The sequence below is a fragment of the Ursus maritimus genome, unplaced genomic scaffold (assembly GCF_017311325.1).
Source record: "Ursus maritimus isolate PB19 unplaced genomic scaffold, ASM1731132v1 scaffold_6, whole genome shotgun sequence".
NCBI lineage: Eukaryota > Metazoa > Chordata > Mammalia > Carnivora > Ursidae > Ursus > Ursus maritimus.
Window position 1 is genome coordinate 37,561,857 of NW_024426774.1, and position 13,767 is coordinate 37,575,623.

Genomic DNA, 13,767 nt, shown 5'->3' on the forward strand with positions numbered 1-13,767 from the left:
AAAGTTCTTCTTACAACCGGCACCTCCATACTCCCTCCCTCACACCTCTGTGACCTGGCACATTTATACAGACTGGTTCCACAAAACACTTTTTAAATGTGCATCTCTTTAATTTTTAAAAATATACACAGGAGAAGCCATGTGTTTTACATAGGAATACACACATTAACAAAGCATTTGTTATAGTTTTCCAAAACTCTATTATATCAGTCTGAAATTTATAAATTAGGTATATCAGAAGTTTTTAAATCAAAATAAATCCCTGAAACTACTGGATATGGTGGACTTTGTCCAAAATCAAATGAACAGAGAATATGAATATGGTTTGTGTTAAATAAGGTTTATTGTTAGCTTTATTGCCTATAGTCTATAAGATGCAACTTTATTGTGCCTTTGCAAACAAGATACATTTCTTAAAAAACTGATCAAAATTTTCCATACATATAGCTCTATATGATAGATTACAGTGCAACACTATTCTTGTTACATAATTATAGAAATACTATAGAACCCAAGAGCACAGCGTAAGCAAAAGAAATACAATCCTGAGCCATCTGAACAAGATGATTTGATGAATCCTTTTAGTCTAAGTTTAGAAAACACGGAGGAGGAAAAAAAAATACATGCACGCTGCAGTCGTGAGCAAAATACATTAAATGCCTGTTCCTTGCTGGACACAGGTGGGGGGGGAACGGTGAGTCTTGGACACATGCACGCTCACTCACACTCCCATTTTCTTCTCCTGCTTCCCTCCCAACCCCGCTACATTCACTCCCACCCCTTCCCAAAAGAAAAGATCAGGCACTAAGTCCTAGTGAACCCCACATCTGCCTTGCTGGAGAACGTGAAGTGACTGCTAAAATAAGAGTGTAAATCCTTACCCACAACATGAAACAAAGCGTGTGCTGTAAGCCAGTTCCAGCTGCTGCTGCCTCTTTGGAAGTAAACGAAGCATATATTCACTATAGTTTAGCACTGTAGAGGGAAACGTGTTGAAAACAAATCTTTGTTTTCTCTCCCTATCTCTTGAAGTAAAATCAACAGCGGAAAACTCACCCTAAAACTAATTGCCTCATCTGCTATTAAAATACATTTGTCATTCTATTTTTGGTATCTATTCAATTATAGTTCAATAAGAACAGTTCATGAAGTTTGTACCTGCTCATGGTAAACACTATTGTACCACATAAAACCCACCACAGCTGGACAGGCTTATGGAGCACCAAACCTTCTACGTTTGTGTTCCTTGCCAACGTTCCCTCAAGACCACAGCATTCTAGTGTTACCAAGGATAATGTACGTAGAGTTAAGTAATGAAAGGTATTTGGTTTGTGTCTTCACCTTACACATCCTAGTGATGAAACTAACCAAACCATGCCTTCCCTGAAAATAACCTGAGTCTGCTGACTAAGCAAACTGACCAGCTAGACTGTCAGTCCGCTAATCAGAGTTGAGCTGGAAAACCAGAGGGCTAATGTCTACCAGCAGCTTGTCTTGTGCGAATAACCAAGAGTCCTTGGTTTTTGCAATATCTGTTGTCCCAAAGGCTGAACCACTGAAGTGGAAATAACTCACAGCATAAATACTGAACGAACTACATACCTGTGGGACTACCTGGAGAGAAAAAGGATCCTCATTCCCCACATAATTTGGTGTGGGTTTTAGTGTCTCTGTATACATCAGCTGCTACAGAAAAAAATCAAAAGATTAACTTCATACCTTTCTTATTTTCAATTAAATGCTCATACACTCACAAAATACTCACACGCCCTATGAATATGAGGTGGCTCTTCTCTTCAACATTTTTAAAATCAAGAGGCACCAATACCCGTTCATTTATGTATTAGAAGTCTCACATAATCACCACCAAAACAACAGAAATGGTATTTGTGATGATCACACGAAGGAGAAAAAAGATTGAAAGACAAACTTAGCCACTGTACTTCAGACTGTACTTGAAAGCACAGACGCTCTGGCTAAATCAGAATCTAAGGTTCGAATAAGGTTTTATTGGTTTAGCATAGTCCCATGGCCTTTGTCCATGACTGATAAATGGAATGGTTCCTAAGGAAATCGAGGAAACCACTCTGGAACTCTGTTTGCAATGTATGTTATTATAATGAGTCGGACTCTAAAAAACCGTGGCTCTATCATGACCTTTTGCAAATGGAGGCAGAACGCAACAGAGCATCCTCCTGCACTGTGACACACAACAGCCTCCACGATAAGGTCCTGACACCACTGCTGCAGGTGTTTCTAGAGTAGAAAGGACAACATGTTGTATTTCAGCATCTTTGGTTAAGGTCTGGCCTTTTCAAATCCACCTTTCCTTCACCTTTAGTCACCAATATTTTAAGTCCATGCATTTAGTTAAAGGTCACAAGATATAATTTTCATGTTCAATTGTCAAATCAAGAGTTTCAAATTTCTGGCCCTCCCCTGCCCAGTAGGACTACAAGGACCTTACATAGGAAACTGTAAAATCAAATGCTTTAGTTAAAAGCACGCTCTCTTTAAAGTTTCGTGAGCTGACTGTCAACAAGATTCCCAGCACTGGGAGAGGGACAAAGCAGAGTTCTGGCTTTTGTCCTTAAAAGTGGCCTGAGCCAACTCTGTGAAGTGTCTGGCCCCCAAAATATTTACCACCAGCCTCTTGCACGACATATACATTGTACAAATCTTATATGAAGCCTAAATATTTTGTAAGTGTTTGAGATTGAAAGGTGAGAATAAGTTGTGAGTAAAGCTAAATCTGGCCTAGTGAGAAAAAAGGAGTAAAAACAAAAAACAAAAAACATACTCTGGATTGTAACTCAAAGGTAAATATAAGTCATAAACCAGGTTTACATCCTCAGCCAGAGTTGCCTGGAATTCTCTACCTTCTCTTTCGGAGTCCAAGGAGCTTCTCTCTGCTCTCTGCCTTCACTGCTTTAGTGGAGAGAAGGGAAAACTTTAGAGAGGGTTCCAACAGGAAAGCAGAAACACAGAGCTAGAGTCCCACTGGGGCCAAGAAGACAGAGGTCGGACAGAGCAAGCACTCTGAGCAGGCCAGCCGCCATTCCTGGCTAACCTAGCCAGCACACAGTAGTGCTCAGAGGAGGCCTGACCACACACAGCAGTCACGCAGGGCTTTCCTGCAGTACCCCTTTCCTTTTAGACAAATCCCTGCTCTCCGAGATAAACACTTCAGGACAAACCAGGCGGGCTGGTATTCGACTCTGCACATGTTGACACTTTCTAGGGAACTCAGCACCAAACCTGTTTTCTCCCTCCCTGCAAAAGAAACCAATCTGCAGTTTCAAATGCAAAGTGTCATGGTCCTCTTTCCTTCTGTATTTTCTTCTTTCTTTGTTTTCTCATCAAAGTTTTCCTATAGTGATGTTCAGTTCCATGTCAGATGAAATAAAGTTGCAAAATATTTGGTGATTTCCATATAACATTCTTCTCATAATGAAGTGACTTAATGGGTATAAGTCAGAAGTATGTCCGCAGAAGTCCTTTCCATGTAGTTCGTTCATCATACAGAGAAAGACTCTTACACATGGCTATTTCTGGACAGTGCATTAAATGAAGATACCTCACAAGAGAAAAGATCATCATCTGTATCCATTAGAGTAATATACAGATTCACAATGAGATGATACACTTTGCAGAAGAGAGGCATTGAACAGTATACTATTCAAATACAAAAACAGCAATAAACATATTCTGCGCTACAGAAAATATGCTAACTTCTAACTTTAAGGATTTAAAGTAACGAGTCTGGTAACTGCATTTTAGGACTGGAACATGCTTCTTCCCTTCCAGATACACAATGTTTGATGCTGGTGCACGTATATACACACACAAACAACACTGTGCCTGCAATGATATACAAATGAAACAGACAGCCAAGTCCTGAAGGCAGATTTCAGAGAATAGGGCTACCAAGACCAAGACAGCAAATAGTAACTTAAGAACACCTCTAACTTCAGAACTTCATTTTATTGAACACGCTTTTAAAACAAGCACCTCTTGGCAATAAAAGCAAAGAAACAATAGTACTCCTTCCACTCTGTTCTAGTGGAAGACTTCTCACACCAACCTGCTAAATTCATGATGGAATTTGAAATAGGCAGCCCGCTGGGGCTATAAGCAGAGCTCAAATGCAGGTCTGCTGACTTCTCGGTGAGAGCTGGAGCAGAGGAAAACATCAAAAAGCAAATTGGGAATCTATCACAGCTTTCTTCCTTAAGCAAAAAAAATGCAAATTAGTTGTATAACCACAATTCAGTTTTTCAAACTTTTTCTGAAGAATTTTCATTTAATTATGTATACATAACAGGAAGTAAAACTTTCACAAACATTCTCAAACCTCACAATTATCAAGAAATGACAAAAGTAAAAGCAGGAGAAATATTAAACACATGGCAGGGAGGTTGATTTCTGTTTCTGCTCTTAAAAAGTAAAAAAATCACCATATAATTAAGTACAAAAACCTGCATTGAATGACAACTGCTGGTGTATTTACTTGATCAAAAATGAAGACCAAGAATATAATAAAGCCCTATGATAATATTCATCTGGAGCACTCCCCTCAGTGTGTGCACACTAAATGTTGGCGAAGTTTCTGGAGCATTAGCTTATATAAACACGGGAGTCCTCAGTTAGCTGCATTAAATGGAACGTTCTCTTCTGAAATGCGCCACAATTCAGTTTCACTTACAAATTGCAAATTAAAGTTATTTCTTCAGAAAAATATCTGTTTGGCATCTCCTGGACTTTGTTCCATTGGACAATATGGACATTTTAATCTAAAGACAAGAAAGAAAATACTGAATCAAGGAACAGGATCAGTACTAAGCATTCAATTTCATCTATAAAATGTCTCTAACAATTACACACACACACACATCTGTATTTTGTTTGAAGGGTTAACTGTGCTTTCCCTTCATGTAACAGCCAGGCTCTAGCTCTGAAGGGTCACAAATACACACCGATCAAGCCAGACACTAAACTGAAGGCTCCTCTGCAGTAGAAATTAGTGAAAACTGTTTTGTAAACAAGACAAAGACAACGGTTTTGAAAACTGCTTTTGCGGTTTTAAAAGTCAATCCAATTCTTCTCCAAAGTTTAGGTTTTTCCTGTCTTTACACGAGTTTCCAATGTACCGGCCACACAATGCAGTCCCGTGCAGCAAACGTGACACGAGCTGCCGAGCCGAGCAGCACACAGAGCGGCAGGCCCTAGGCACCACCAGTGGCACCAGCAGGACTGCGGCACCGTCTGGGAAGGGCACAAAGAGCTGCATCACACGCCAGGACCTTCTTTCAAAAGAAAGACTTCACCATAATGGGTCTGAAATGAACTCCAATGAAAAATGTTCTAACTGCCTAAGCTAGAGATAGGCTTTTGAGACTTTTTTTTTTTTAAATAAGGAAGGCCCATTATAGGTATAAAACTTATAAATGTAGATACTCTTCCAATTAGCAAATCCAATTCTACAATTTACGTATCACATGTAGATAAAATAATTCACTTTAAAACAACAAAAGTTAAGTGCTCATTGATAAGGAACCGGTTAAATAAATTATCACATTTCCATATGCTAGAATACTCTGCAGCTTTAAAAAAGAATGAGGGCTCTCTCTGTAGCATATAAAAGACCTCCAAGATATACCATTAAGTGAAAAAAGCAAATTGAGAACCGTAAGAAGTGTATTACCATTCATATAAAGGCAGGGGAACAACGATAATGTACTGCCTACCCCAAAGTTAAGATTAAAGAACATGCTTATAAATCTAATCACCAAGTTTACGAATAAAAAGACTGGCAAAAAAAATCAGATACCACCCTCCCACTAAGTTACGAAAGAAAAACGTTTTTACCAACAGTTAAAAAGTCAGACACTTACTTGCTACCATTAAACATTTTATTCAGGGCATCCCTTGATATAATATGACCACAGACCAATTTCATGGGTGGATTGTTATCTGTTGTTTGCTGACGAAGAATGGGACAGGCAAATATAGAGTGATACCAGCACTTTTTACCAAGGTCCACTTCAATCTTAAAAACAGTAAAAAAGGTTCAAGTTATATTTCAGAAAAGCATCTGCATGTTAATATGCATGGGCAGCAAAAACATTCATCAGTCTACTCATGTGAATTTAACTTTTTACAGCACTATCACCTCAAAGACGCGTAGTCTCAGGGATCCACGTGTTACTTCTTAATTCTAATTAACCTTCTAAAGTATTTGTAACACTATTTTTTCAAACCAAATTCTGATCTTTGAAGAGTCAAAGGCAATGCTCTAGAAGTCAGACACTCCTGAAAATTTGTCGGGATACACCCTAACACCAAAACCAGAAACCCTGTTCTGTAGCACATTTAGGTAGGTGGTAAGATTCAGTGTAATAATAATTCCTTTAAAGGCAGACTAAACAAGGTTTACTTTTGTGCAAGCTTCAGATCTGAGTTTCCCATATTTTGTGTATAATGGCCAGAGAAACCACCTGAAACAAGGACTTGAAGCTCAAGTTCAGGAAGACCTTTCATAATCTGTACGTCAGACCCACGGCAGGTGTATCAATTGTTTCTCTTCACAGTGAACGAAACAAACAAAAGCTATGAGATCACCTAGCGTGGTGGCTGGCACCTGACATTGGCTCCAACAAATGTCTGTTCTTTCTGTTTTCTTTTTTCTTTCTTTTTTTTTATAATAAGAAATGGTTATATCAATATAAAGTCTATTACCCAGACTCCTCCAAGAATGTTGACAAAGTGTAACAGAATAATCCTGAGAAAAAAATGGCCAGATCATCACCTCCTATTGCTTTGCTACCCTACACACAGGCTTTCTAGGCGAATTCAGATTTCAGTATGCTCTATGCTAGTGCCAAATGTCAGAGATGCTCGTAACATAGCTGGGAAACTGCCACATTCTTAGAGGCACCTGCCTCAGCACAGCAAGTGAAGGCTCAAGTTCTTGTCACTTGTTCCAGTGAGCAGCAATGAAGCAGGGCTGCTGCCTGTATCCTGACCACACCCAGCACTGGGAATGCACCTGTGCCTTTCATCAAAACGGATCTCTGAGGAGAAGCTGGGGCAACCAACTGACAGTTACCAGCGGGAAGGGAACTGCAGATAAACCTGAGCACAAGTGTGGCAAAAAACCAGCAAAAACCCAAATGCATAATTAGCCTTTTAGGATCTATGACACAACCACGACAGGAATGATAATTCTAGTCAAAGTTTTAGTGCCTACTGTCAGAGGTCTGGTGGAAACTCAAATACAATGACCTTTGTCACCCCATGTCATGACGACTATGGCAGCAAAACTGGAGTACCTACTGTGCGTCCCATCCCATGTTATTCTAACCATACCAAAGTTATCCTAGACTTTAACAGTCCCATAAAGAGAAGGATGATCCCCATTTTAGAGATGGACCAACTACTGCTTAGAGAAGTAACAGAGTTGGCAAGTGACTGGAGCTGATGTTTAAAATCATGGTCTGCTCCATGACAGCAGTGGACACACAGCACTGGAAGGCCACTGATGACTGCAGGTGTCTCAGGCACAACCTTTATTTTAACAGCTATATGCTTATTTTAATAAGTACAAATCCATAATCTCATGAATACCAATGCTTAAGACAAAACTAAATTTAACCAACTGACCTCACTACTTTTGTATTTTAAAAGAATCACTGTATTCTTGAGTTGAGTGGCTTGTCAACTACGTGCAGGACACAATGCGTGCTACAGTGTATACGCCACACACCTGTGAGGTCCTCCTTCATGAGCTTTCGCCGCCATTCTAAGTCAAATTTTATTATTTTTTTTCTAAGTCAAAATTAAAACAAAAAACAACAACAATTCAGTGCCTCCAAAATGTACTGGCTTCCCATTTCTATTGTTTAATCATGTCTACACATAACATAAAAGAATCCTGGCTGAACGGCTACAATAATGTTCTCTGGTTAAAAGGCAGAACAGGCATTTTAAACCCTTAACATCCATGTTCTTCTAATGGCAGGAAAAAAATAAAGAACCAATAGAAAGTGGAACTCACGGGTAATTCATCTTTCTGGTTCCAAACTCCAGTGCACTGCCTCTGTTCAATCACAGCTTTGATATTAATTAAAGCTGGCAGCGCCACACAACCTGCTGAGAAACTGGGAGAGCAGAAGAGGAAATGTCAGTGCCAGGCCAGGTGTCAGACAGCCTGGTCCTAGGAAATGTCAGTTCCTCCAGACTCCATGTGCCGAGAGCCCTGGCCATTGGAGAGGGCACAGAACCCTCTGCTTTGCTGAATTAGCACCCAAAAACAGCTTTAAATTTTACAAAACCACCAGATTCAACAGGCTCTGCTTATGACATTCTGAAACAGTTTTTGCACATAGACCAGGATACCCCTGTCCAGGGCAGAAGTGCTCATTTCTCAGCTCTGGAAGTGCTGGCAGTCAACTCTCAACTGAGTCCCTCTTCAGGACTGTCCTCACTTGAAGCAAATCACCTGACCAATGTCACATGTGATGACTGCTCTCTGTGAGGATACAGAAGCCCACCTCTGTTGCCCCAGTTCGGGACAATTCCACAGGCCCATCATGTAGCTCCAGAGCTCCTCAGGGAGAGGCTGAGGTCTCTGATAAGATATCGCCGTCCAACTTACCCTCTGCCAATCCTGCTGCTTTCATTTCCCAACAAACTTCCTGCATGTCAATTTCCACCATTTCACAATCTCTTCCCCCCAGAGAACCTGACCTGCAGCCTGGTCATGCATTCTAAGTGTCTCCTATGCTCGGGTGGAACACCCTATGGAAAGCAGATTATACCTTATTTGTGTCCCACACAATGCCTGGTACATAGCAGGGATTCAAAACACTTGAGGAATTAAATAAATAGGAGAGAGCTGAAGAAGTTATTTTCTTAAAACAGGTTCATAAACTTCTTGGTTTCAGGACTCACCTACATGCTTAGATATTAAGAATCTCAAAAGACATTTGTTTTTGTGGGTTATATCTATCATTATTATACTAGAAATTAAAACTGAGAAATTTTTAAAATATCAATTCATTTAAAATCATAAATATATTACATGTTATCAGTAACATTCTTACCCCAAAAAACCTCTATATTTTCCAAACCAAAAATAAATTTGTGAGAAGACTGGCATTGCTTTACATTTTTAACAAATCTCTTTAATGCCTAGCTTGATAGAAGACAGATGGATTCTTATATCTTCTGCATTCAATCTGTTGCAGTGTGTTCTTTTGATTGAAGTAAATGGGGGGAAAATCTAGCTTTAAACAGATATGTGGTAATTTAATTGCCTTTTCAGATAATTGTGGTATTTCTCTTTAATGCCACACCAAAACTCAACAAGGAATAGTTTAAGGTTAGTTGCAAAGTGGAATCTGAATCCTTTTGACTCTTTTTGTACCCTGCTCCATTAAAATCCGTCTGTCTCATACTGTGAATGAATCTTTTTCTCACGCATGGTTTTGTAAGATTAGTGAATTAAGATCTTCTAAGTGTTAACACATTTCATTATACAAATATCAAAAAACTCAAATTCATCAATATCACCAATCTCATCAGAAGAGTATGGGGAAGCTGTCAAGCCCACAGTGGCAGATACAAGTTTCCCAAAATGTCTATTTTAGCTTAAACTCATGAATTTAAAAGATACAAAAAGATAGTTGTTTTCCTTAACATGGCAGACTCATTTCATACATGCGAAAAAACATCTGACAAAAACCTAAGTGTAATTAACTGTAGTATCTTTTAACTGTGTATCTTTTAGTGATTCTTTCAAGTAAGAACTGTTTCATGAGGGGCGCCTGGGTGGCTCAGTCATTAAGCGTCTGCCTTTACCTCAGGTCAGGATCCCAGGCCCCTGGGATCAAGCCCCGCATTGGGCTCCCTGCTTGGCGGGAAGCCTGCTTCTCCCTCTCCCACTCCCACAACACCCTGCTTGTGTTCCCTCTCTTGCTGTCTCTCTCTGTCAAAGAAATAAATAAAATCTTAGGGAAAAAAAAAAAAGTTTCATGAAAAAAAAAAAACCACTAGTTTATTGGCTCATAAAACTCAAACAACATACAGGTATTGTTTGAGACAAGCATGATACTCTGGCTTGAAGCTGAAGTGCTTTATGAGAACTTCCCACCTTGTCACGTAGAATATTAAAAAGATGTGTACTTAAGGGTCAGGATGTAATAAAACTAGGAAGTTTTAAAGAACAGTCTGGAGTAGAGCCAGTGTGTGTTAAACTGCAAGTGTGTGGTGGGTTCAGTGTGTGAGTAATGCAGCGCGTCCTGTCAGGGTCCGGGACCGCTGCACTGACCTGTGCTAAGGCTCAAGCCGTTTAACCCACTACTAGTTATGCACCATCTGTGCAAAAATCAACACAGCGGGAAAGGTTCTCAGGGACACCCAGAGGTTCACAGGTCACACTGCCCTAAAACTGGTTTCACTGCCAATTGTGATGACCTCTTGAAATACCAACTAAACTCGTCCTCAGAAAGACAAATGTTCTCTTCAGGTTTAACATCAAGAACTAGACAAGAAATTAAGAAAAATCGAAAAAAAAAAAACAGTGCCTATTTTAACAGCACGACCAATCTCCATACCTGACGCTGAGAGGGGACTCCACCGAGAGCCCCAGGAGGGCACAGGCATCCCGTGTAAAGATGTCACAGATGTCAGCCCACTGGTTTGCATCAAGTAGGTGAACATATGGTGAGTTCTCAATCCCTTGTCTCAGGTACACAAGGCTTCCCATCAAAACCTGAATGTCTACACAAAAACGGCAGCAATTTTTAAGTGTGAATGGTCACACCTGAAATAGGGCTGGCTTAGGGGTAGGAGGCTGAGAAAGGCAAAAATTCCCCCAACTGACATAGCCTAAATTATTAACTAAGTCTTTTAAAATTCTCGTCCTTGAGCTTGGTTTCTCCCTTCAACCTAAATTAGAGAGATGGCATAGAGAGAAAGGGGAAGAAAAGGAAAGCACTAAATATGAACTTCAACTTATTCTTATACACAGCATAGTATGACTACCATTGCCAGAGCAGTGAAGACGATGTCATAAATGAGTCCACCACAGATCTCTGGCCGTAGAACTGGCCAGTATACGGACGCTCAGTGTCACTGCTGCCACCCTGGCGCACCCTCAGACACTTTGTGGGGGCAGTAATAGCAGCATGAGGGGTGGCCTCGCTCTTTCTTATATCTCTTACGTATGGAATCCCAAAAATGCAATGTCTCTTTCATCCAAGAGGCTTCAATGTTTTACTTTTATTCTAGGTCCAGACTTTTTTCCTAGGTGATTATCATCTACAGTTGTTTCAGTTCATTAGAAAACATGTATTACATCTCTTTAAGATAAACTTAAATCCCAGTGGTCACTATAAGGTCTGTTCCAAATATCAAAAACATTCGGGGCGCCTCAGTGGCTCAGTTGGTTAAGTGCCTGACTCTTGATTTCAGCTCAGGTCTTGATCTCAGGGTCGTGAGTTCAAGCCCCATGTTGAGCTCCACGCTCAAACAAACAAACAGAAAAACAAATATCAAAAACACTTGGCTCCAGACTCACCTTTCTGATGATTTAGGGCAAATGGCTGAAAATTTTTAGCATATTGTAATGCCTCTCGCTGATTTGTAGTCCCACCCATTAATAAGCTAATAAAATACAGTCTGTGTAGTTTAAATTCCAAGGAGCTGTTTTGGGCTATGAGCATTTCTCGGTTTGACACTGCCCATCTAAAGAAAAAGCAGAAAAGATTTTAATGCAATTCAGAGCATAGGACAGCGTCAAAAATTCTTTGAAACCTAGCAATATAATAAAAGGGTTTGGTCTGCCATCTTGTGGAAATCAGTGGTAACATCAATCCCCTGGCCCAGAGACTTCTGTGAAGAAAATAAACGTAACAACTACACCCAAAGAGGCACTTCAGCCAGTCAAAGAAAAAAATACTAAGTCAGATGACAGTTACATATTTAGTAAGGTTTTACACCAAGACAAAATTGACTCTGATGAGTCACATGATATTTTTGGAACTATACAAGGCCACACTTTGAAGCAGGTGTCAGCCATGAGATTCACTCTCAATTGCCCATAACCACTACTCTTTTCCTGTTAAACTGGCATATTTATAAATGAATCACAAGATTCTGAATGAGAACCATCTATTTTTAGATTTTTGTTGGGTGCAACATTTTGTGTTACACACTCTGAAATTTAAAACAGCAAACGTCAAGGTGCTTTCAGTCCAATCAGGCAGATAAAGCCACATATATATGTGCCAAAACGATTTGTACAAACAGTGCTAATGAGGGAAAGAATAGTATTCAATTCTGAGTGATCCAAAGTACAGGGACTCATGCCTTTACAGTGCAAACAGTTGGGATAACCAGCCTTGAGCTGGGACTGCCACTTCAGGTGGGCGCTAAAGCAGAAACGTATACCAGGCCAGCTGTTAAAATCAACTTTGCAATCAAGTGGTAAGGAAACATTACTTTATTTCCGTAAACATATTAAGATGTAGAAGCTGTTCACTATTATATTCTCCTTTAATTTGACCTTTAGCTGGACAATTAGTCCCCACCTAAGCCATTTCACCAAGGACCACTGGAACCTGAACTGGGTATGAATATAAACTTGGAGTAGCTCCAGAAACTACAGAAGTAAAACGTCTCAGGTTATTCATAATGGATTGGCTGACTGAGATTAGACCTCAAAGAACTGTACTTTTACAGGATCCTACCCTAAGGGTTGCACACACACATGAATATTCTAATCAACTTGTGGATGCATCCACGTCTTAGAGTCCAATCATGAAGCTTCTCTGACCTAAAAAGTGATTGTTAATATTAATCACCTGGACTTTGGAAATATTTACTTAAATGTGAGTAAGCGCTGAATCATTGCCTGGCACTAACACAAATGCAGTCAAGCTGCAACACCAAGTCTGGGATAAATCCCGCTGACACCAACAAGGTACTTTTGGCAGCAATCTTTCATGAATGCCCAACACCAACCATCAGTACCAAAAGTATCGTGCTTTTGGCAATCTCGACTTTGTCAGGCACCTTCTTCTTGATTTCCAATTCCAAGGAGTACCTTTTATAAAAATTTAATTCCAGTACAGTTAACACACAGTGTTATATTAGTTTTGCGTGTACAATATAATGATTCAACAATCACATACATCACCCAGTGCTCCTCAATCCCCATCACCTATTTCACCCATCCCCCCACCCACCTCCCCTCTGGTAACCATCAGCTTGTTCTCTATGATTAAGAGTCTGTTTTTTGGTTTATCTCTCTTTTTTCCTTTGCCTATTTTCTTAAATTCCACATCAGTGAAAACACATGGTATTTGTCTTTCTCTGACTGACTTACTTCACTTAGCATTATACCCTCTAGCTCCATCTATGTCGTTGCAAATGACAAGATTTCATTCACTATTTTTTATGGCTGAATAATATTCCACTATGAATATATACCACATCTCCTTTATCCTTTCATCTATTGATAGACACTTGGGGCAAGGAGTACATTTAAATCAAGTTACTTACCAAAGGTTTATCCTGCACCCTCTCGCTCATAAAAGCATGAGTATGTTTTCCTACTAACAAGTAAGGAAAGGCAGCAAGCTTTTTCTTTTTTCTGCTTCTGATATGAGGTATATGTGTAAGAGTTTGTAGAGTCAAAGAAGGGAGCTAATAGAAAGTAACTACAAATTTTAATAAAGAAAGCCAGCAGAGAAAGGGCAAAGT

General features: G+C 39.8%; 1 protein-coding gene across 4 annotated transcripts in view; it reads right to left on the reverse strand.

Moving 5' to 3' along the window:
• Positions 1–319: 319 nt before the first annotated feature.
• Positions 320–13,767, reverse strand: part of RMND5A (required for meiotic nuclear division 5 homolog A) — a 68,245-nt gene continuing 54,797 nt past the window's right edge. For 2 of the 4 annotated variants that reach the window (XM_040623220.1, XM_040623223.1), the window contains 5 exons: positions 11,582–11,748; positions 10,617–10,782; positions 8,057–8,159; positions 5,895–6,049; positions 320–4,793 (listed from right to left, as the gene is read on the reverse strand). In XM_040623220.1, coding sequence (XP_040479154.1) covers positions 4,730–4,793; positions 5,895–6,049; positions 8,057–8,159; positions 10,617–10,782; positions 11,582–11,748 — 655 coding nt within the window. In that variant the 3' untranslated portion in view covers positions 320–4,729. The remainder of the gene's footprint in view (positions 4,794–5,894; positions 6,050–8,056; positions 8,160–10,616; positions 10,783–11,581; positions 11,749–13,767) is intronic. The other 2 variants (XM_040623222.1, XM_040623221.1) reach the window with 2 other exon arrangements.